The sequence below is a fragment of the Tenrec ecaudatus genome, chromosome 8 (assembly GCF_050624435.1).
Source record: "Tenrec ecaudatus isolate mTenEca1 chromosome 8, mTenEca1.hap1, whole genome shotgun sequence".
Taxonomy (NCBI): domain Eukaryota; kingdom Metazoa; phylum Chordata; class Mammalia; order Afrosoricida; family Tenrecidae; genus Tenrec; species Tenrec ecaudatus.
Window position 1 is genome coordinate 134295883 of NC_134537.1, and position 23835 is coordinate 134319717.

The following is a 23835-nucleotide window of genomic DNA, read 5'->3' on the forward strand; positions in this document are numbered from 1 at the left end:
TCTTTATCAATGAGTGTTATTGAAAGTTTCCTCTTATCACCAACCCCATTAGTCCTATAAATAATGTCCAGTCACTTATGAGTTTAATCTGTACAAGTCAGCAATTCATGTACTTTACCCTGAAGTTAACCTATACTTGTATAATGTCCTTTTCTCAACAGTGTTTAAAATTATATGCCATTGGCTATATTAATCACACTACCAGTTGGATTACCTTGTGCCACAGGGGAATGATTTATAATGTTCTCTATCTTAATGATGTTGATGTCTCTCAAGTTGCTCAGAGACATATAAAAACCATAGATATATAAATGGATCTTGGAATTGCTCTTAATTCTAGCCTCAATCTACAGCAAAGTTGTGGCTAAGGAATCAGATAGTGCCCAACAATCAGAAGGAATATCATGTGGGGTCTCAAAGGCTTGTCTTTATAAAAAGCAGCCTAAGTGAGGTGTCAACTAAGTCTACATGGAAGAAGCACACCATCTTTTATGATCTAAGGATTGTAAATAATAAAATCCAAATGACAAAGAGGAAATGGTATCAGAGCTTAAACATGTGCATGCAATTTACAGAAAACTAGAGAGGGTAGTGGAAGCCCAAAATCCATCTCTAGGGTCCCCACATGGATGAACCCCCCACTGACCATTCTCTGACTACAATCAGGGATATAAACCGCCTTGCTGTCAGATAAAGAGCATTGTAAGGTCAGTTACTGTAGATGGAGTTGGGTTGTTATCTTTTATCTTCAGTTTGACCTATTTTAAAGATCTCAGTTTTTGTAATGTTCTGTTTTCCTTTTGATTGAGGTTTTTCTATTTTTGTCTGAAATAACATGTCAAAAATTTGAATATATCTGCACTTTCAGCCTTTTAATAGGAAGACACAGAATGGTTTCCACACCTGTGGAAAGAGGTAGGCAGGCATATGGGGCCCTCTTACAACCTTTCCAGGGAACCCTGGTAGTCTAGTCGATGCATCTTGGGCTGCAGTCTGCAAAAACAGAGTGTGAAACCACCAGCTTGTCCGCAGGAGAAAGATGGAGCTCTCTACTCCCCTAAAAAGTTTCCGTTTCAGAAAAGCGCTTTGGCAATTCTACTCGGCCCACAGGGTCTCTATGAGTTGGTACGGGCTCCGTGGCAGTGAGCTTGCTTTGTTTGCTTTAATCCTTTCTAGAGCATAAATTCATATAACCAGAACTAATTTTCCTCATTTTAGATTGATGAAGAGTTGATATCTTTACTTATTTGAGTTTGGATTTTTCACAAGAACTTTGTAGTATTGTATGCCATCATGTGCTAATTTTATGTTTTTGAAAATATCAACAATTATTGGTGTGATTGCTACTAGAGAACCCCTTTTGGAGTTTCAAATGATATTTTTAATGTCATTCTAAGTAGAGAGCCAAGGGATTAAATCCACAATAAATACAAAGGTGCTCGGGTCACCCAAAAAATATATTTAAAGTACTTGTGTGATATTTCTTTAGATTAGTCATAACAGGAAAAGGTAATTATAGAATATTAATTATTAGGAAGATATAAAGATTACCATTTAAATTAAACCGCATGTAACAACACATGGTAAGAGGATTCAAATTAAATGCACATGGATAAAAATATTTTAGTTAAATGCATTTTGACAATGTAATTGTTTCCTGTCAGGTCAATAAAATGTACTTGAGAAATATTTCTCTTGGCAATAGTCAATGTGCTCCAAGAGTGAGCATGTTTCTTCTTTTCAGTTATAAACTACATGTGCAGATTCAGAGCATAAGCATTTGCAAACTGGATCAAAATATAGAAGTCTTAATCATATGTGTGTATGTGTACATATATGTATGTATTGGACATTTATGTAAGAACACATATATTATATATGATCAAAAATGTAAAATTATAATCAATATAAAATATGAAATAACATATTTATAGAACTTATTTAAAAACTGACATTTCCCTTTATACTAAGCTTTTTCTTATTGTTATTCTGATAACATAGACATATGAGGGACTATTCAAAATAAATGGAATTGCACTGGGCAGAGAAAAGTTTTCATATATGCAATTTTCCCAGTAGGTGAGTATTGGGCAACTTGCTCTGAGTTAGTACACCCAGTGGCTTCACCAGGAAGGTTCTCTCTGATCACAGTGAATGTGTTCAGTTACTCTTAAATCTCGATTTTTGTGATGGCTTATTTAAGAGAACAGCATGCGACTGTGAAATTTTGTTTCCTGCTTGGGAAAAATGCCATAGAAACTGTTGTGATGTTTAACACAGCTTCAAGGACAGAAGTCACAACAACGCACCTGCTCATTCAGCCATCTCAGTACACCAGCTTTTGGCAAAAAAAACAGCATGCCTCTCTTGCCCCACATACCTTAGCACCTGACATTGCTCTGGGTGACTTCTTTTTGTTTCTGTGAATGTAGAGGAACATGAAAAGACAGTGATTTGATGAAGTTGAAGTGAAGAAAAAAAGAGGGAGGTGCTGTCATTCATCCAAAGAGAGGAGGTTGAACACGTGGAATCCAGGAACAGGAATGGGAATACAGGGGGAAGGGGAGGAAAAGTGGGGAGGGAGGGGTTACCCATCTCAATGAATGGCACATGACCACACACACCCATGCAGGGGCAAGAACAACAGAAACCATAGGGGAAGGGTGACAGCAGTTGGTGTGAGATTTGAAAATCATTAATAATTTATAATCTATCTATCAAGGGGCCATGAGGGTTGGGGGTGGGGGTAAAGGAGTGATCTCAGGGGCTCCATGGAGAGTAGATATCTAGAAAAGAACAATGGAATATATGCACTAATATGTCAGATACAATCGGTGGGTGGAAGGTAACAAGAGTTGTAAGAGTCCCCGATAAAATGATCTAACAAGAAAAAGAAAAGAAAAATGTTTCCAAGAAAGAATCACATATTTGACAAATGTATTAAGTGTAATGGAGAGTACTTTGAAGGCAATAAGGTTGTGTTTAAAAAATTCTGTTTGGCGGGGGGTTACCCCTCATATAGCTCACTATAGCTCCCTCTCCCTGAGTTTAATCTTTTTTCTTATACTTAGTATTTGAATAACGGCTTTCTAAAAGAAGGGATTTTAAGGAATTGGTTGGCTCATAGGATTTGACAGGCTGACAAGTCCAAAATCTTTAGTCCAGAAGCATGCAGAAAACCCTGGCAGTATTTGTATGTTTAATAAAAAGAAAGAAAGAAAAAAAACCAGAACCCACTGCTGTTGTTTCCTACTCAGGGAGCTTACGGGTTTCCAGAGCAAGCAGACTGACATATCCCCTTCAAAGTGGGTGATGGATTCGAACTTCTGACTTTGGGGCTAGCAGGAGTACTCTTAACCACTGTGTCGCAAAGCCTCTATATCTCTGTAAATGAGGCAGAATTCCTTCTCTTTGTAAAATCTCAATGTTGCCCTTGACTGATTGGATGAAACCCAGCCACATTATTAAGCACATACTTTCTTACTTAAAGTCAACTATTTGTGGATGTTAATCACATCACCTTTATATTAGTGCAGGACTAAATAACTTGGTACCATAGCACAACCAAGTTGATACATAAAATTAATCATCACACATGATAATCCTGAGTGCTTCCTCTATAAATTTCCTGCTTACCTTTATTATATTGGATCATATATTCATGTATATTTCATATATATATTCTTTGGCATTTTAGCCTACATCCATAGAACAGAAAATACAGATATATACATGCATAGCTAATTAAATCTCCCTTTTCTGGAGTTCAAGCCTTTGATATAACCTGCAGCCTAAAGCCTCTCTCTACATTTATCTGATGCTTTTCCGCTTTAAAATCTGCTTTTGCTATTTAGGTCACCATCCCCCTGTTCTGCACTGCTATGCAGTCAATTCCAAGTCATCCCAATACTGTGGAGGGTTTGTTTCCAAGCCGTTAACTATTGACAGGAGCAGATAGCCTCATCGTTCTCCCTCTGGTGCCCGACAGGTTTGAATCATGTATAAAACTATTATTTTATACTTCTGATGAATTTCCAGTTGAAAATTACTCAGGAATTATCATATTAAAAGCACTGAAATAAATCATTTTGGGGAGAATGACACCTTTACAACAATGAGTCCAAGGAGCCTCTAGGTGGCACAGTTACTTGCTCAACTAGTGACCCAAAGGTTGGCAGTTCAAACCCAACCATATTCTTAGAATTCTAGTTAAAAATTAAACTATTTTATGATTACCCAAGCAATTTTCTCCTTAAACCAAAATGAGGCTGAAATACAAGTAACATCATTTCAGTATTTGCTAACTTCCAGTTACACAAGAAAAAAACTTTGAAATTTAAAAATAAAATATTATATCTAAAACTAATTATTGTATCTAAATTAAAATTCAATTTTTCAGACTTATATGAATTATCTCCACTGCAATTGCACTTGCTAAATTAAAATCTTTAGGCAAACTTTCTTTTTTTAAAAGATATTTATCTATCTTATTGACCTCTCAAAGAAACATACAATATGGAAATTCGGTCAAGCTGATACCTGTGTTGGGGGAGCATTGCTCAAGCTATTCCAAGTAGAATGTATCCAATGTAAAGTTGGCTGATAACCCTCTTGGTTTCTGTTATATTTATATTTTAAAGCATTTTATTGGCAAATACTTCACATATCATGCCAAGAAGATTGTACAACAACCCTACAATCAATTTCAGAAAATTTTCTTTCTATACTTGCTAATTCTCCATTTTCCCCATCCTATGCTGCCATGCCCCCAGGAAGTGGTCAATCCAATTTATTACATGACCCACTAAGCCTCCAGGGCTTCTCATTACTACTTAAGAAACAAAACCCACCAAACAAAAAACTCACCACCAAGTTAATTTTGCCACATAGTAGAGTTATCAAACAGGGTAGAACTGCCTCTGTGGGTGTCCAAGACTGTACCTCTCTAAAGGAGTAGAAAGCCCCCTTTTTCTTTCTTGGAGAGACTGGGGATTTCGAAATGCTGGCCTTGCAGTTAGCAGTCTGACATGTAACATCCAACGCCACCAGGACTGCTTGAAGGGATTCTTATACAACATAAAAATGTTGTGACAACGTTCATAAATAGATGCAGATTTTAAAGCATTCAGGGTACTTGATTCATGGTCATAGAAACACTCCAGGAGCCTTGGTGTGTTGTGCTTTGAACTGCTAATTGCAAGTATGGTAATTTGAAATTACCCTCATCTCTGTACATCAGAGTATAATTACTCCTTTAAAGATTCACAGGTGCAGAAACCCACAGAAGAAATTACACTCTGATGTACAGTTCCTGCGAGTCAGAATCAGCTCAGTGGCAGTGAATTTTCTGAGTTGGTAGAAAGATGTTTAACTTTGTAATTGAGATGCTCTGAGGAGTCTGCCATATGGTGAACCTCTAAAGCTTATTCACCAACTGGAGTGCAGGGAGGACAGGGCTGCCCATCTCTCCTGCGGTTACCCAGGGCACGAGTGAACGGGCCTTGAATGGGAGATTTTTATTTCATTGTTTCAACGGAAAGGATCCAGTAAAAACAGAAGATCTAGTGTGGATCTTGGTAGATTACTGATTTAGCTTGATATTAAGTAGTCTCGTACACTGTGCTCAAGGCCATTGGGGAATCAAGAAGTAATAATAGGGGTCTACAAAACCAATAGTAGCACTATTTTTCTAAAAGATAAGTAAAAATGTCTCATTTAAAATATTTTAATTTATCACAAATGCTAACCAGAGAAGGTATGAGAGGAACAAAGAGCAAATCAGGAAGTCTTGATTAAACCAAAATATAGTCACCTTTCTCAAAAGTGAAGGAGAAAAATATTTTCCATATGACTCTAAGATTCTTTACATAGATTGGGTTAGATTTAATTGATAAATATGTTATTCTCTCTGAGGTCCAAGGAAGGTTCTTTTTTTATTAATATAAATAATTTTATTGGGGGTTCCTACAAATCTCTTAACAATCAATACATCAACTCTGTCAAGCACATTTGTACATATGTTGCCATCATCATGTTCAAAACATTTTCTTTCTACTTGAACCCTTAGAATCAGCTACTCCTTTTTCCTCTCCGTCTTTTTTCCCCACCTGTCCACTCACGTGAACACTTGATAAATTATCAATTATTATTAAATTGTAAATTACAATTTATAAATTATTATTATTTTCATATCTTACACCATCCATTGTCTCCCTTCACCCATGTTTCTGTTGCTCATCCCCCTCGAGGTGTGTGTGTGTGTGTGTGTGTGTGTGTGTGTGTGTGTATGGGGGTGTTATATGGGATCGATTCCCCTTTTCTCCACCTTCCCTCTACTTTCATGGTATCATTACTCCTATTATTGCTCCTGAGGGTTTCATCTTTCCTGGATTCCATGTGTCAAAAGCTCTTATCTGTACAAATCTGTACCAGATTTGTAAGGTAAAACTGGGGTCATAATACTTGAGGGGAGACGTATTAAAGAACTAGAGGACATTTGTGTTTCATTGGTGCTATACTACACCTTGGCTGACTTGCCCCTTCCTTGTGACCCTTCTGGGAGGGACTGTCCAATTATCTACAGATGGACTTTGAGTCTCCACTCTGCACCTCTACCACCTCCTCATTTGCATTAATATGATAGTTTGGGGTTTTCTAATATTTGATACCTGATTCTGTCAACAACTCATCATTACACAGGCTGGTGTGCTTCTTCCATGTAGGCTTTGTTGCTTCTAAGCTAGGTAACCACTTATTTATCTTCAAGCCTTTAAGACCCCAGATACTATATCTTTTGATAGCCGGGCACCATCAGCGTTTTTTGACCCCATTTGCTTATATACCCATTTGTCTTCTGCAATCGTGTTGGGAGGGTGAGCATCACAGAATACTAGGTTATTATAACAAGTGTTCTTGCATTGAGCGTGGGCTTGAGTAGAGGCCCAGTGTCTGTTACCCTAATATTTAACATGGGGTTTTATTTTATTTGCCACAATGTACCCATCCTGCCTAGAATTCAGCTTAAGAAAACCATATAGATGTGTGTACATATATAAATATATATATAAACATATGAGTATAGATATAATTTTTTTCTATTTTAGTCATTGGTATATTTTTCTGGATCTAAGGTAGTACGTAGCATATAGAAAATGGAAATAGGGAAAGGTATGGAGGAGTGTGTACGTGTGTATGAGAGAAGGAATGGGAGTGATCCGTTTATTTGGGGGTCATGGAGTAAAATGCTAATAGAAGATGTAAAGTACGATGCTAACAAGTTTCAACTCTGCTGAAAAGAGTTGATATTGTGGATGACTGTGCTGAAGGGAAATCAAAATTGTAAGTACAGATTTGAGAGCTCCTGGACAACAAATTATTGTTGCAATTTTTGAATGTCTGAATTTATTCAGAGAAACTAGATCTATTAGAAGAATAAAGCTGTAAGAAGAATCTAATTGAATGCCTATCAAAGAGTGAGGAGAAGATAGAATCCTTCAATACCCTAACTTAAGGCTTTGGGGTTTTGTTTTTCTTCAGTGTGAGTATGCTGAGGATATTCTTCTCCTTAGGGTTTCTAACTCCAGGTGTTCACACATTTCATCTTAAGACTTTGCTTGATTTTCTTGAGGAGCCCTGGTGGAGTAGTGGATGACATGTTTGGCTGCTAATCAGAAGATCAGCAGTTCAAAGCCACCATCTCCTCCATAGCAGAAAGCCCACAGGGACAGTGGAACATTGTCCTGTAGGGTCGATATGAGTCAGAATCAACCCCTTGGCAGGGAGTTTGGTTTGGGGTGCTTTGTTTATTTGAGCTGCCTTTTGAATTTTTCTGTTCAGACATAAATGCAATATATGATCATTATGACCACTACTAGGGAAAATAAACATGAAAGAAAAACCATAACTTGATTGGAAGTAAGGTGATGTTTATAAAATTGTCAGCAAAGATTTATCAGATAACAGATTTAGGTAGATACAGCAATACATCAATAACTTAGATGGAAACTTTGAAAATTTCTTTGATTCCTTTTTCCATGTAATATATAACTAACTGTCTGATGTGGCAAAATAAATAATTGAAATATTACTTGTGACGAGTCTAGGTAGACCGTGGGAAAGAATGAGAGGTTGTTTGTTGTTCTGTTCTGTTATTTTTGATTTCTCAAGGAGAAAAACACATTCAGTTTCAAAAAGTAAGACAAACCAGGTATTGATCCGAGAGTACTGGGGAGAGGACCACGGTAGATCCAAATAAAAGTAAACCTCACAGGAATGGTTACAACCATGTCACTTGATCTCCCCTCAGATACACTTGATCTGGTTTTCAATATGTTCTGTGCTTATTTATTTATTTTCACATTGGTGTTTTTCTCTGATCTACTTTGTCATTTTGGGTAGCAGTTTTGAATCTGTTATGTGTCTGTCTGTTTTGGGGTTTTTTTTGGTATATGAAACTCAGGATTACTGAACCTGTAGTACAAACAACTAAAAAGGGGCTCCTGGAGGGTGAGGTGAGGAAGGGGAGCTGATATCGAGGAGTTCACAAAGGAAAAGAAAGTTTCAAAATGATTGTACTTGCAATTATTCAATACTGCTCCCTGTGATTGAACTGTGGAATGATGTCTGGATTAGCTTCTAATTGGCTTTAAAATGTTTGGGGGGGCTGGAGTGAGACTTTTTAGTTGGTGTATGAAATGTGAAAGTAAATCAAACATTAGGGTCTATTTATCTTACACTTCATATCTTACACTTGTATAGGAATTTTTTTAAATTATGCTTTGGTCACTTAGAAAATACTAGTCAATGAGTAGCCCAGATTTTCCAGATGTTGACCCATTTCCTTGTATCATACCAAAAGGTCTCATTTGTTATTATCACCATTGACATCATCTAAAAAATCAGTTAGTATTTGGAAACTGTTAAACTCATGGTGACAAAAGCAAGTTTTCTTATTTCTAGTATTTACTTGAAATCCCAAATAATCAATACTATCCATTGTTTCCCTTGTTCACTCATTTAGTTTTGAGAATAATGATATGTCAAATTTACAAACAAAGCCACAGTCTGTGGGTCATTTCTTTCAGATTAAAAAATAGTTTTACAAACACACACATATACCAGCACCACCACAACAAACAAACCAGTTAATTCAGCTCACAGCAGAGCTTGAATTGGTAAGAAAATTGTACCATATGACAGCATACAACACACCTTCTGCCAACCAACCAATCTCAACGAATCCGGTCCATAATGTAAACTTCCCAGATTAGAGAGCTATCCAATCTTTCTCCTACAGAGCTGCTGACAGGTTTAAACAGGGACGTTTTTCTTAGCAATGTAGTGCTTTAACCGCTGCACTGCCAGGCGGCAGCAGAACCATTTTATATACCTCTCCCATTTTGACATACAAAATATTTTAAAAGATGTTGACTTAAAGATGTTTACTAAATACTATGAACCACTCTTGCAGCTTTATCCAGTAATTGTAACTATTGAATTGTTACTCTTTTTCTAAAATAAAAGTGACAGTGTACTCCTTGCGAGGTGTGCAGGCTACAATGACCTCCAGCACAGACGTGCCTCTGTCTTCGTACCTGCCAGAGCCCTACAAGCCCAGTCACACCCATCATTGCCTTTCCACCTGCAGAGATAATCTCAACATCAGAAAAAGATACATCCAAATTCACTGCTATGAAGTCAATTCCAATTCAGAAGGACCCCAAGGGTAGGACATTGTCCCTTTATGTTTCTGAAGCTGTAAAAGCAAGAGGAGGAGTCGGGGGGGCACAGCTATCGAGTCCACACGCACTCCTAGGGAGCCTATCGGACAGAAAGCACTGCCGTCGGGGGGGTGTCTGAGGCCGTCCATCTTTGAGCGAGCACAGGCTCATCTTTCTTCTGTGGAGTTGCTGGTGAGCTGGAAGTGCTGAGCGTCCGATGTCACTATAAAGGAGCCTGGGCTACTGAAGTAGTTTGACTTGGACTCGTAACCCAAAGGTTAGCAGTTTGAACTTCCCCAGCCAGACGCAAAACAGGTATGCTCCTTTAAGATTGTAACCAAGGAAACTGCACAGAACAATTCTACTCCATAACAAATAACAATAACAACAACATTATGATTTTAAAAGAAAGTTTGACCTGTGTATCCCCCTCAGGGACTTTTTTAGAGTATTATTTCTAATGTACAGCTTTGTCACATCACTGCCCAGGACAAGATATCTTAACTGTTCCTCATTGCCCCCAAGGAGAAGGAAAACCATGGTTTTCCACCTGAAATTTACATTTTACTGAATGTTATTCATGCTTTAATTTCCTATCACCCTTACTGGTTCTAGAGAAATGCACCTACTTGCTATTCCTGTTACAAACAGTCCACAGAGGTAGACTGCAAGATGAAGGCGGCTGCACCAGCCTGTGAGGAAGACTCATTAGGGGCCCGTGATTGCAGGAAGTGAAGCAGATTTGTAGCATTTACAGATGACCAGAGACTACAGCCTTTACTCTGTGTGACAACGCAAAACAAAGGAAGCAAGACCAAGATGGAACTAGATGGAGAAAGTGCGGAACTTGTCAAGAATTTCCTTCTTCATATCCACAACCAATATCCATGAGAGCAGCGGTCAGGAAATGAAACAGCACATTGCATTGTGGGAATCTATGGCAACAAAACCCTTTAAAAAGTGCTAAAAAGCAAAAAAAAAAAAAGTCAACTTGAAGATTAGGGTACACCTGAACAAAGCCATGATTTTTTTAATTGCCTCAGAATTGTCGGACAATTGGACAAGGAATAAGAAGAATGAACTCATTTGAATTATGATGTTGAAGAATGTTGACTAGATTATGGAGGATCAGAAAAACAAGCACATTTTCTTGAATAAAGTATACCCAGAATGCTCCTTGGAAATGACAGTGGCAAGGATGACTTGCATATTTTGAACATGCTGTGAGGATGTATTGAGTAGGACTTCATTCTTGGTAAAACAGCGGGTCATTGAAACAGAGGAAGGCCATCAAGGAAATGGATTGCCACCATTGTGAGAGTGGTACGGGGAGAGAAAGTGATTGCTTCTGCTGTACAGGAGTGGTCCTGACCTGAGAGTATGAACAATAAAACAACCCTGTCACAAACCTGCAGCGTTCGCTGCCTCCAGTACTGCGCTGGTTCTTTTTCTGCAGAATCGCACTTTCTCTCTTTATATCCAGGTCCCAAAACAGTTTTCAAGATGCAGCACAAACAAGACAATATAGCCTTAGAAGGTTCTTTCTAATTTACATAACACTTGATACATCTGTGGTGCTACCTAAAAAAAAGGGGGGGGACTGTTGCCTCCATTCTCTGAAACCCCGCAGGGTGCCCGACACAGAGTGATTGAGTAATCAAGAAAGTCCTTCATTTGCATGTTCCACCGCAATAAACACACAAGATTGCAGGCAGAAGTTGGGGCAAATGGCTCTGTCCCCGGATACAGTATTTTTCATTGTGAAACCTATTATAATAAAGTAATTCAGCCCTCACCCTTAATCACATTACATAGGCTGTTCTCCTTCCCATGTTCAGATTAGAATAAAATCTGCCAGCCAAAAATATAAGGAGGCGAAACACTTTGCACTGTGTAGAAGGACATTGACGTGTTTAAGTGATGCTCAAAGGTGATTATAGAGGCACTGTTGTCATGCAGTTCTTTTCCTCAACATCCACTAATTATTCCCAGGAAAGGGATTTACGTGTAGACTTATTCTCTTTTGAATAATGAATTTTATGTACTATAAGAGCACATGAAGGTTGGATTATGAAATGCCAAAATAATGTGGCTATAACATAAGAATAGGCTAAATATGTTCTCTATGAACTGGGCTAGGCATCCTTGTGGTGTAATGGGCTCACCGCACTGCGAACCCCAATGGCAGCCTTGGACAGCTGTCCAAGGGAGACCCAATGCTTCCTCCTCCCATGAAGATTTGCAGCTTTGAAATCCCTAGGGAGCAGGGCTACTCTGTCCAGATGATACGAGTCAGAATCGACTCGATGACAGTTGGATAAACTGTGGTAGACACTAATTTAATTGATAGAATTGTTAAAGGAGCTGTGGTGGTAGAGTATTGAAGTACTTGGCTGCTCACTGCAAAGGCAGAGTGGTTTAAACCCACCACTTTCCCCGTGGGAGACACACATGCCAGTCCGCTGCTGTAATGCTTGACAAAGATTTCACACATTATATCTTCAGGGCTTGCAGTTCTGGAAGACAAGGGTCAGCGACTTTCCTAGCGGCAAAAAGAACTGACGCTGACTTACAACACTTGTTGCTATGCATTTCTGAGGAAGGTTCACTTATCTGTTCCCTTTAGGTAAAATGGTACTTCTGATGAATAATTAGAGTTTTTCATTATTAATACTAAAGCAATTATTAGTTGCAGTTTTCAATAAAAGGTATTCCTGTGTAAGCCAGTCAAGCGTTGCTCCTGGGTTGTGATGAATCCGGTAGTCCCAAGGGAAGTCCTGAAGAGCCATCTCTGTTCTGAAACCAGAATTTAGTCTGGAAGACTTCCCAACCTCGACAAACGTAGTAATCAGTCCATAATGGGCAATCACTGTGAAGTTACTGTTCACTATAAACAAGCAAACACTGATAGAATTCGCGACACGCCAAGAAATCCTTTAGTCACTAATTCTCGGGATACTATGACCCCCATGGCCACTGGAGCCGCCGCTGCTAGGTATACTCAAAGGTCAATCGTTGCCATGAGGTCTTTGGATCTAGGTTCTACCACCATAAGTAGGTTAGGTTCCTCTTTTTCTCTGGAAGGTTCTTCCCAAGCTCTAGATAGGGGGACTAAGGGTAACGAAACCCTTCCCTGTCGTTACTTAGTACCTACCTGTCGAAACCCCCTCCATGCAGGTGTTTCTCGTCATACCCCACACTCTGGCAAGCTTGTTTCCAGGAGAATCTGTGGCTTACCCTTTGCTTCCTGCTCATGGTCTTATAGCTTCTGCAAGAAGGATAGCTCACACTTCTCTCTTTTTGTGTCTCAAAGTTAATTAGCAGCAAATGCACATTTTACTCCCTCTATGCTGCTTTCAGGCCCAAACTTCAAGAAATTCTTGTTCAAGTGGAAGATACATCTCTACAGAAATAACAATATTTAATCCACTAAATATTATTTATCACAAGATGAATTAGTTGAGTCTCTCCTGAATTCATTGAAAGAGTGTACAAGTGTTTCCACCTCCACAATTATTCCATGTGGAATTTCTTGATACTCTGATTTTTCATGACTTGGAAATATTTCTTTTTAAAGTATGCTTCTCTCTAGATAGGGAATTGTTATATAAAAGTAGACACCTTAAACTAAAATAGTTACTGATCAAATCAAGAAAACTTCAACTGCAATGTATATGCTATCATTTAGATAATTTTATAATCAGGGAAAATTAAGCATTTAAGAGCCAGGGTTGATAATGATTAGAGGGAAATGAATTGAGTAGAACCAAAACTAAAATTGCTGAATGAACCCAATTATTGCCCACCCTAGAAAATAATGTACGATATACATAGCTGTTAAGTTTCTTCATGCTATCCCATGGTTTTTTTATTTGCCTACATTATTTTCTTAGCAGACGATAAGTTTACTGCATGAATAGATTTCAATAGACTTTTGTGAAATGGAATCGAGTAATGCACAGAACAGTCGATAACATTAACACTTTTCCTCCCATTCTGTGTGAATTGCATAAGCAGTTCTTGAATAGTATCATTTCATTCTTCTGCATGTATTTTGTATGTTCTTACTATTTTTATTATGCTTTGCCTAGTTGGCTACACAATGAATGACCTCATTTTTGAGTGGCAAGATGAAGAGCCTGTGCAAGTGGCAGAAGGACTGACTTTGCCCCAATTTTTGTTGAAAGAAGAGAAAGATTTGCGACACTGCACTAAACATTACAACACAGGTAGGAAATGAATTCTCCTCATTGTAAGAGCCAATCATGGTTTTATAATATCAGATGGTTCCTCATCACAAGGGCAAGGTGAATGTAGTTGCTGGTGATACTTTGGTGTTTTCACAAGCAGAGAAGGGTATTATGATGTATTTGAAATTAGGTATGCTGAAAATCATTGTATACTGTTATGAACGCTGTGTATAAGGGACCAACAAAAACATCCATGAGTCTTTCTTTAAGCCCACATATAACATCATAATGATGCTAATTTAGAAAAAACATTTTAAGTTTAAATTTTTTTCAAAAAATTCAACATGAGCAATAAATGTATCTTCTTTAAACACTCCTTGGGCCATAAGCATGATGTTTGATAACATATGTAAAAGAAAATAAACAAACCTTTTATTGTTTAAACATTTCTTTTGGCTATAGTTTTACTTTCATTTATCTGTAAGTTCATATGCTCCACTTAAAGACACCGGTAAGCTGTTCCTGTGAGAATAGACAGCAGGCACAGTTATTAACATGAGGGATTGCGATGTGTGTGATACTTGCACATCCGTGAGACCTGCCACTGCCTTTAACTGGTATAGGTAATTTCCACCGTCCTAACTGCGTGAGTTGTTCCACTGAATGTACACATGGTGAGAGCATGCTTTCCCACAAGCATTGCTGCTGCTTTTATCACTTCAAGAGAGCAAATAAGGTTCACTTTCCTGAATGATGACCTGACCTTTTACTATACAAGGTTTCCAGTCAGAGATCACACCAGGTGTTAGGAAACCAAAAGGAAAAACACATTTGATATTTTTCAACCAAAATAACTAAAAATAGAAGGACAAAATTTCAAGCCTCAAGTTGCTGTATTGAATGATTCTATAGGTAAAATATTGATACAAGAAACATCAAAAGAAGATAACATGAATACATACAGTCTCCTTACCAAAAATAATTGGCTACCTTTCAGCTGCCTAATAAAATAGACTGAATATATAGCTGGATTACATGAAGAAGAGCAGGGCATATGATTAGAGAGAGATTCATTAAGAACCTTTGATGGACAGATGACACAACCTTGCTTGCTGAATGCAAAGAGGACTTGAACCCTGCTTACCGATGGAAATAAACAACTCTAGCCTTGAGTGTAAGATTAGATTACAACTTTGTGTTAGTCAGGATTCTCTAGAGAAACAAAACCAGCACACTTATAATTATAGATAGAAGATAGATAGATAGATAGATAGATAGATATGGATAGATATACACAACATGAAGGAATATAACAGCTAATGGTCCACACAGTAGTACAGAGGGCTCAATTCAACTCACTTCCTTGGAACAATTAATATACTGGTAGTCCTTCAACTCACAAGGGCCACTGGGTCCAAGGTCAAGGAAACTGAGCCTTCCTTAGGGCAGTGAAGGCAGTCTGACCACAGGCAGTAAACAGCAGGGCAGGTCACCAACAGTGGGCAAGACAACAAGATCCGATATCCCAAGCTCAAGTGATGTATATACCAGCAGCATGACCAAGCATGTCTCCAAGAAATCTCAAGCTCTAGTGGCATGATCCATGGGTTGGCAATCCCACAGGTAGTGTAGCTCATAAGTTGAGGCAGAGAACTAACTAAGACAACCTTACATTGGTCCAATCACCAGAGAGCAAGAGAGAGAGAGAGGTGGGGCTTGCTGAGCCATTTATCTCTTTGCACTCCAATCAAAATGTGACTTTATTAATCCTACATGTTCCTATTGGCCAAGTTGGTAAAATAAAGCTACCTATCACAATCCATTCCATGCCAACTTGGCACCCACCTGTACACAATTCTTTAGTCATACATAATTTTCAGACATTAATGGAATCACTCCTACCATCAAAGATCTCTCATACATATAAATGAAAACACACTGAATCTAATTGTATGTGGTACATCATACATAAACAAAGTAAAGATATTCAATAAGGACATATGAACTGACGATCACAAACCTCACTTTTGCAATAGGTAGAACTACCTTCTTCTACTATCCATTCTGTATTTCAGTTGCTCTTGACCAGCAACTCAGCTGGCCATGGTTATTTGCAGGATGGGGTGACCCCCTTCATTCCTGAGGAATCTGGATCATTAGTTGTTCTGTCAGGATTGAGTTGCTGTAGTTTACCATTTACTTTAATCACAAGGCATGGTATTACCAAGAGATGGCCTCCAGGATCTCCTGGATTCCAGACATATCCTTCTTTACCTCCATTATGTCGCATGAGTCCAATTTCTCCTTGGTAGTCAGGATCAATCACACCACTCAGTACAGTGACACCCTTCCTGACCTGTTGATCCAAAGGCATGAGAAGCCCAAAGTGGCCAGGGGGCATTCTCAGCTGCCAGTTCAGTGTTTCCAGATGGGAGAGTTCCTTCCTTCGGGACCAGGACCTCCATGTCTGAAACACATAGGGTTGCTGGGACAAGAAGCAAAAATGCTGCAAGGGAATCACTAGGAGTAATAGTGAGTGGTGCCACGCCAGCTTCCACCCCTGGGTTCCTGGACCCATGAATCCTGGCTACTGGAAACACAGCACTATATAGTGACCACTGACTTAGTGCATATACACTGTACAGGCTCCTGGAAAACATGTCCCAGCCCCGCAAATTGTTGTCACATAGTGGCGTCGTAATTGTTCGTGAGGAGGCCATTCCATCGTTCTATCAAGCCAGCTGTTCAGCATGATAAGGAACATGATATGACCAGTGGATTCCATGGGTATGGGCCCATGCTACACTGCATTTGCTGTGAAGTGAGTTCCTTGATCTGAAGCAATGCTCTGTGGGATGCCATGCCGGTGGATGAGGCATTCTGTAAGTCCATAAATGGTAGTTTTGGCAGAAGCGTTTTTTGCAGGGAAGGCAAATCCATATCCAGAGTACGTGCCTATGCATGTAAAAACAAAACGCTGTCCCCTCCGTGACAGAAGTGGTCCTGTATAATCAACCTGCCACCAGGTTGCTGGTTGAACTTCCTGAGATGGTCCCATATCTTGGACTCAATGTTGACTTCTGCTGCTGGCAGATGGGGCACTCAGCAGTGGCAGTGGCCAAGTCAGCCTTGGTGAGTGGAAGTCCATGTTGTTGTGCCCATGCATAACCTCCATCCCTGCCACCATGTCCACTTTGTTCATGTGCCCATTGGGCGATAACAGAAGTGGCAGAGGAAAGAGGAAGACCAGTCTCCACAGTGTGTGTCATCTTATTCGCTTGATTGTTAAAGTCCTCCTCTTCAGAGGTAACTGGTGAGTGTTCACATGAGACACGATTATGGTGACTTTCTTGGCCCATTCAGAGAGGTCTATCCACATACCTCTTCCTTGTCACCAATTTTCCAATTATGTTCCCTCCAATTCCTTGACCATTCAGCCAAGCCATTATCCACAGCCCATGAATCAGTATACAATCTCACCTCTGGTCATTTCTCCTTCCCAGTAAACTGAACACTCAGGTGCACTGCTCAAAGTTCTGCCCATTGGGAAAATTTCTCTTCACCACTGTTCTTTTGGGAGATCCCAGAAAGGGGCTTTAGTGCTGCTGCTGTCCACTAAGAGTGGCACCTGCATATCATGCAGAGTCATCACTAAACCAATCATGAATGTTCTGTTCTTCCGTTAAGGTATGGTAAGGAACTCCCCAGGAGGCCACAGGTGCAGACTGGGAGAAGGAAGGTACTGTGACAGGAGTGGAAGCTGTGGGCATTGGGGCCACGTCTTCATGCAGCTTACAGGTCCTGCTTTGGCCTGATCTCATATATAGCACTTCCATTTCATGATGGAGTGTTGCTGTGCACGTCCAACCTTACGACTCTGTGGGTCAGACAATACCTAGTTCATGATGGGCAGCTCTGACCTCATGGTGACTTGGTGGCCCACGGTAAGGTGTTCAGTCTCCACCAAGGCCCAGGAACAGGCCAACAGCTGTTTTTCAAAGGGGGAGTAGTTGTCTGCAAAAGATGGCAGGACTTCACTCCAAAATCTCAATGGTCTGTATGCTGTGATTCACCAATAAGGACCTTCCAAAGACTCCACACTGCATCTCCATCTATGACTGACACCTCTAGCACGATCGGATCAGCTGTATCATATGGTCCCAGTGACAGCGCAGCTTGCACGCCAGCCTGACCCTGTTGCAGAGCCTTTTCTTGTTCTGTGCCCCACTTGAAATTAGAGACCTTCCTTGTCCCTTGATCAATGGGTCAATGTAAAATGAAGGATATGTTGCCACTGAAATCCAAAGAGGCCCACCAGGCATTGTGCCTCTTGATGAGTTGTTGGGGAGGCTGGATTCAATAGCTTATTCTTCACTTTAGCAAGAATGTCCCAACATGCCCCTCACCACTGGACCCCTAGAAATTTTAGTGAGGTGGGGAAGTCTGAACCTTCGTTGCGTTGATTCCCAACCTCTTGCATGCAGATTTTGTACCAATGAATCTAGAGGCTCCGATACATCCTCCTTAGTGGGGCCAAGCAGCATAACGTCATCAATATGATTAACTAGTGCAGGGTTCTCCACCTTCCTCAGGCCGCGACTCTTTAATAAAGTTCCTCATGTTGTGGTGAGCCCCCCACCATAAAATTATTTTCATTGCTACTTCATAACTATAACTTTGCTATTATTATGAATTCGGTAAACCCTGTGAAAGGGTCATCCCACCCCCAAAGTTTGAGTACTGCTGGACTAGTGTGACATTTTGCAGAAGAAACAGGCAATCAAGATCTCTTTGGACTAAATGATGGCACAGGCTGGAAGAGTTGATGTACCCCTGAGGGAGAGTTGTGAAAGTGTTTTGTTGCCTCTGCCAGGTGAAGGCAAACTGCTTCTGCTGGTTCTTTGAGACTGGTATTGAGAAGAAGGCATTGTCCCGAAAAATAGCTGCATACCAGGTACCAGGAGAAGTATTCTTTTGCTCAAGCAATTAAATCAGATCTGGAATGGCAGCTGCAATTGGATTCATGACCACTCAATTAATGTTTCTATTGGCCAGGTTGGCACAGTAAACCTACCTATCACCACCTCAAACTGAAGAAACCCAAAATCCCCACTAGAGGACCAGTTAGCACCACCATGAAAATATTGAGGTAATCAGAAAAAGTTGAAGTTGTCAAGAATTTCATCTTGTGTGAATCCATAGCTACACTCACAGAACAGCAGTCTAGAAATCAAGGAAGTATAGTAGTGAGCAAATGTGATTAAAAATACCTCACTAAATGTTCTAGAATGCCCAACTTTCACAGTGCTATACATAATTTGTTATGATACACACAGTTGAATGTCTTTGTGTGGTCGAAACAACACAGATAAACATCTTGCTACTCCCAGCCCTGATTCATTTAACCATATTAGTCAGAAACATAACTCACTGCCACTGAGTCAAATGTGACCCACAGTGACCCTAGATGACAGAGTAGAACAGTTCACTAGTTTTCAAAACTTTAACTCATTATGGGAGTAGAAAGCCTCATCTTTCTTAGAGGAGCAGCTGGTGGTTTCAAACCACTGACCTTGCAGTTACCAGCCTGCAAGTGATTTACTCTGCCACCAGAGGCTACATTAAACATGTAAATTAAAGTAATAAGACCACTAGTTTACATAACAACTAAACTTGTAAATACACTTTTCTATGCTTTCATATGAAAATAAATTTCCCAGAGGTAAAATTTTTGCTTAGTTTTTTTTCCCTTACCCCAAAGTATTCCTTAGTTAAATACTACAAAGATTATGATCTTTGTTCTTCTGTCCTGTAGTTTGTATTATAGTCTGTAATTTCTACTTTTGTACATTGTACTACAGCTGAGTACTGCAAAGGCGCAATCTGTTGCTTCCTTATCTCAGCAAAATAGTCCCCATTTCTGCCCCTTGCTCTGGCTTCTCCTGTCACATTTATTTATTTATTTACCATAAATCCTTTTGCTTTAGGCCAGTGGTTCTCAGCCTGTGGGTCGTGACCTCATTGGGGGTCAAATGACCTTTACACAGGGGCCACTGTATTCATCACAGTAGCAAAATGACAGTGATGAGTAGCAATGAAAAGAATGTTAGGTTGGGGGTCACCACCACATGAGGAACTGAATGAAAGGGCCTCGGCATGAGGACGGTAAGAACCACTGCTTTAGGCCTTTGCAAGGGCTCTTCCTTCTACATTTAAGGAAAGTCTTTCCCCAGATCCTCCCTCGGATAATACTCTCACATCCCTCACATCTCTAACTCAAGGGCACCTAGGCAAATGTCTGCTCTTTACAAGCAAGTGTTAAATATCCAAACCCACACACTTCCTGTGTTCACTGCCTAAAATTAACTCTTTCATTTCATTAGCTATTTAGAGTCCTTTCCCACTCCTTACCATCAGTTTATGGAGACAGCACCTTTATTTTATTGCTGTTTCTGAGATCTGAAGTGTTAATAAACATGTTGAGTAAAATAATAAAGAATTGGCTTTAACATCAAAATGTCCAGGTGAAAATATTATAGTCCCCCTTGGGGAGGGTTAGTATGCTGCTAACTAGGAAAGTTTTTCTTTATCCCTACATTATCAACATAAAAATTTTAAAAAGTGTGTTGAAATCTATATATGAGAAAATTTGCCTGTTGACAGTGTTTCTAATAGACTTACAGAGTTCTGCAACCAGCACAATAATTAAATTTGGGAGCATTTTTGTCATCCAGAAAAGGAACCTTCATAACCATTAATATTCATTTCCCTCCCACCATCACCCTGGAGCACTAGACAATCACTAGCCCAGTGTCTGCCATCTAGGATATTTCATGGGTGTAGGAGCCCTGGTGGTGTAGTGATAGTGTTGGGCTGCGATTCACATGGTCAACAGTTCAAAACCTCCACCAGCTCCTTTGGAGGAAGACTAGGCTTTCCACTCCTGTAAAACAGTGACAGTCTCAGAAACCCACAGGGTGCCGCTGAGTGCGCACTGACTAGATAGCAACGAGTTAGGGTTTGGTTTGTGACATATTAAAAGATAGACGTATAAGAGTCTCTTATGACTGGTTTCCTCTCATAAAATGCTGTTGAAATTCATCTATATTGTGATTAATATATGGCAATGCTGCATTTCTTTTCATTCCAAAATATTCCATTATATAGACTATGCTGTACATTATTCATTCACCGGTTGATGAACATTTTCATGGTGACAACTTTTAGGCATCATGAACAATGCTGCAGTAAACATTACCGTCATGGTTTTTGTGCAGACAGACTTGTCTGTCGCTCTGGGAGTGCTGTAGGTTGTATGGAAATTCTATGTTTAATATTTTGGAGAACTGCTAACCTTGTAAAAACACTTTTAAAGAGGCCGTACAACTTGACACTCGCAATTAGGTACAAAGTTTACCATTTTTCTATGTCATTGCCAACACCATTTTTGTCACATTTGGTAACAGGTCCTGGATGGTGCAAATGGCTTGCGCACCCCTGTTATCTAAAGATTAGTAGTTCAAACCCCTTACCGACACCATAGTAGAAAAGTCTGGTGATTTCTTTCCCTAATGATTACAGGCAAGACAACCGTGCAAAACACATCTAGTCTATACACACATGGGGTCACTGTGAGTCTGACTCAACTCAATTGCAGTGGATTTTTGAATGTGTTAAATGACATCTGACGGTGACTTTAATCTGTATCTCCCTAATAAACAAAGATAAACATTTAAAACTCAGGGCTTCTTAAACTTTTCCCACTCATGGCTGGCTATTTCTTACCTGAGAAATTTACAACAAGATCAAATTCTATCAGCAATAAAAACCCCTCTGATTCATTATGCATTTGATTTTGAATTCATTTTTTATCAGGTATTCAAACATCTTTTACTGTTGCCAAAATTTTTACTCCCCCCACATTCAATTATAAAGGTGAGTATCTTTTCATGTGTGATTGACTACGTGTAAGCAAAGCCCTGTTGATTGCTGGCTAAAGTGCTTGACTACCAGCCGAAAGGTCAATTCAAGTTGAAGAAGATTTGATAAAGCTTAAGAGCATCTCATTTTGATAAGCTTAAATTGATCATTTCCTTAAAATAATCAATGCCTTTTTGCTGTCTCTAAGAAGTCATCATTTAGTCCAGGTTCCGGAAGACATATGCTATGTTGTCTTCTTGGAGTTGTTGTAGGTTAGCTTTCACATTTAATCTATGAACTACTTTCAGCTAAATTATCTGTATGTATAATGAAGTAGACATCTAAATCATTTTGCATATGAATACCTACTTTTGTGTGCCTTTGCTAAAAAGTGTTTGTTTTCATATAGAATTAGCTCTTGGTCAAAAGGCAATGCTCTTGATTGTTATTTCTGATCTATCATTTTTATTTCATTGGTCCATGCCTAGCTTTATAACATTTCCACAATGTTGTGATTATCATGAGTCTAACAGATTTAGCCCCCTTGCTATTTACATTTCATTCCCCTATTAAATTTTGATTCAGCCCAAAAGGAAGATGACCTTTTAAAGGAATGGCATTGGATCTGTATACCTATTTGTGTTCATTGTAAACATAATATTCAATTTTCTGACAACTGAATATGAGAAAATTTTCTATCAATTTAAATATTTTAAAAGGTTTGATCAACTGCATTTTGTAGTTGTTGATATAGAAGTCTTACACTTGTTAAATCCATCCTAATGCATTCTACTTGTTTCTGGTATAAATTGGGTGGTTTCCGCAATTTCACTTTATGGGTTGTTCTTTACTAGTTTATAGGAGTACAATTTAGGTATCCACTTTTCTGAACCTTGTATTGGTGTATTATTTCAATTATTTTCATAGTGGGTTTTTACAATGTTCTTTATATAAATTATAAAGTCACCTTTTTATAGAAGCAATTTTCCTTTTAAAAAATCTGAATGTATTTCTTTTCCTTTCTTGCCTAATTGCCCTCAGTAGATCTTAGCGGAGAAAGCATTGTCTCGCTCTATGTCATATGAGAACAATTACAGGTATTTTGTTGATGCCACTTATCGAGTTTAAGATAAATAACTCTTTTCTATTTATAGTGTACTAAAGGTTTTCATCATGCATATGTAAGAAAGAGCTTTATATTGAGATGCAATTATATATCAAGAAAGCATCCCATCCCAGTCCAACTCAAGTCCATACATCCAATACTAGTCCATAAGTCCCTCCTCAGACTCATGCAGCCAAATGCAATGATGCAGAATGCAAGAAGATCACAGGCTGGTGTGTGCAAAATCCTGTGGATCTGAGATTGGTGGAAACATGGCAGGGCTCTGAAAGCTCTCAGGGGGTCCGGAAAGCAGGAAAACCATGGCAGAGGGGTGTGGGGAAGTTCCCTTCTTTATGAGAAAGCCAGACCCACAAGGAGGTACCATCTGGCTGTGACCTGAATGACAACTTGGATACCACCCTTACACTTTGATATGTTTTCAAGTTGACATAAAATTATGTAACTACTACATAAATGAATGTTTTCCATCCATTGAGATGCCATAATTTATTTTTGATTAGTAAACCAATCTTATTATAAATAATAATTGGTTAATCTACACTTATTTTCACTTGTTGCCAAATTTAGTTTGCTAGCATTTTGCTGAGGGAGTTTGCATTTATATTCATAAAACATACTGGAATATTGGCTGATTTTAGTATCAGGGTAATGCTGATTTTTTTTTACAGGAGTTAAAGTATCAGTCCCCTTTAATTTTCTGAATATTTTTTTAGAGAATTCTAAATGAATTGTTTTTAAATGTTTGGTAAAATTATCCAGGGAAGCTTTGTGGCCTTAAGTTTTCAAATGAATGATTGCATCACCTTTCTGGTTATAGGTCTATTCATATTTTCTATATCTTCTATGATCACTTTCAGCAATATGTGCCTTCCTAAGTATT

The 23835-nt window shown here is 39.1% G+C and overlaps 1 protein-coding gene across 2 annotated transcripts in view; it reads left to right on the top strand.

Moving 5' to 3' along the window:
• The window catches only part of GLRA3 (glycine receptor alpha 3), a 184322-nt gene that overhangs the window by 116975 nt on the left and 43512 nt on the right, over positions 1-23835 (top strand). For both annotated transcript variants that reach the window (XM_075555791.1, XM_075555790.1), the window contains exon 6: positions 13811-13948. In XM_075555791.1, coding sequence (XP_075411906.1) covers positions 13811-13948 — 138 coding nt within the window. The remainder of the gene's footprint in view (positions 1-13810; positions 13949-23835) is intronic.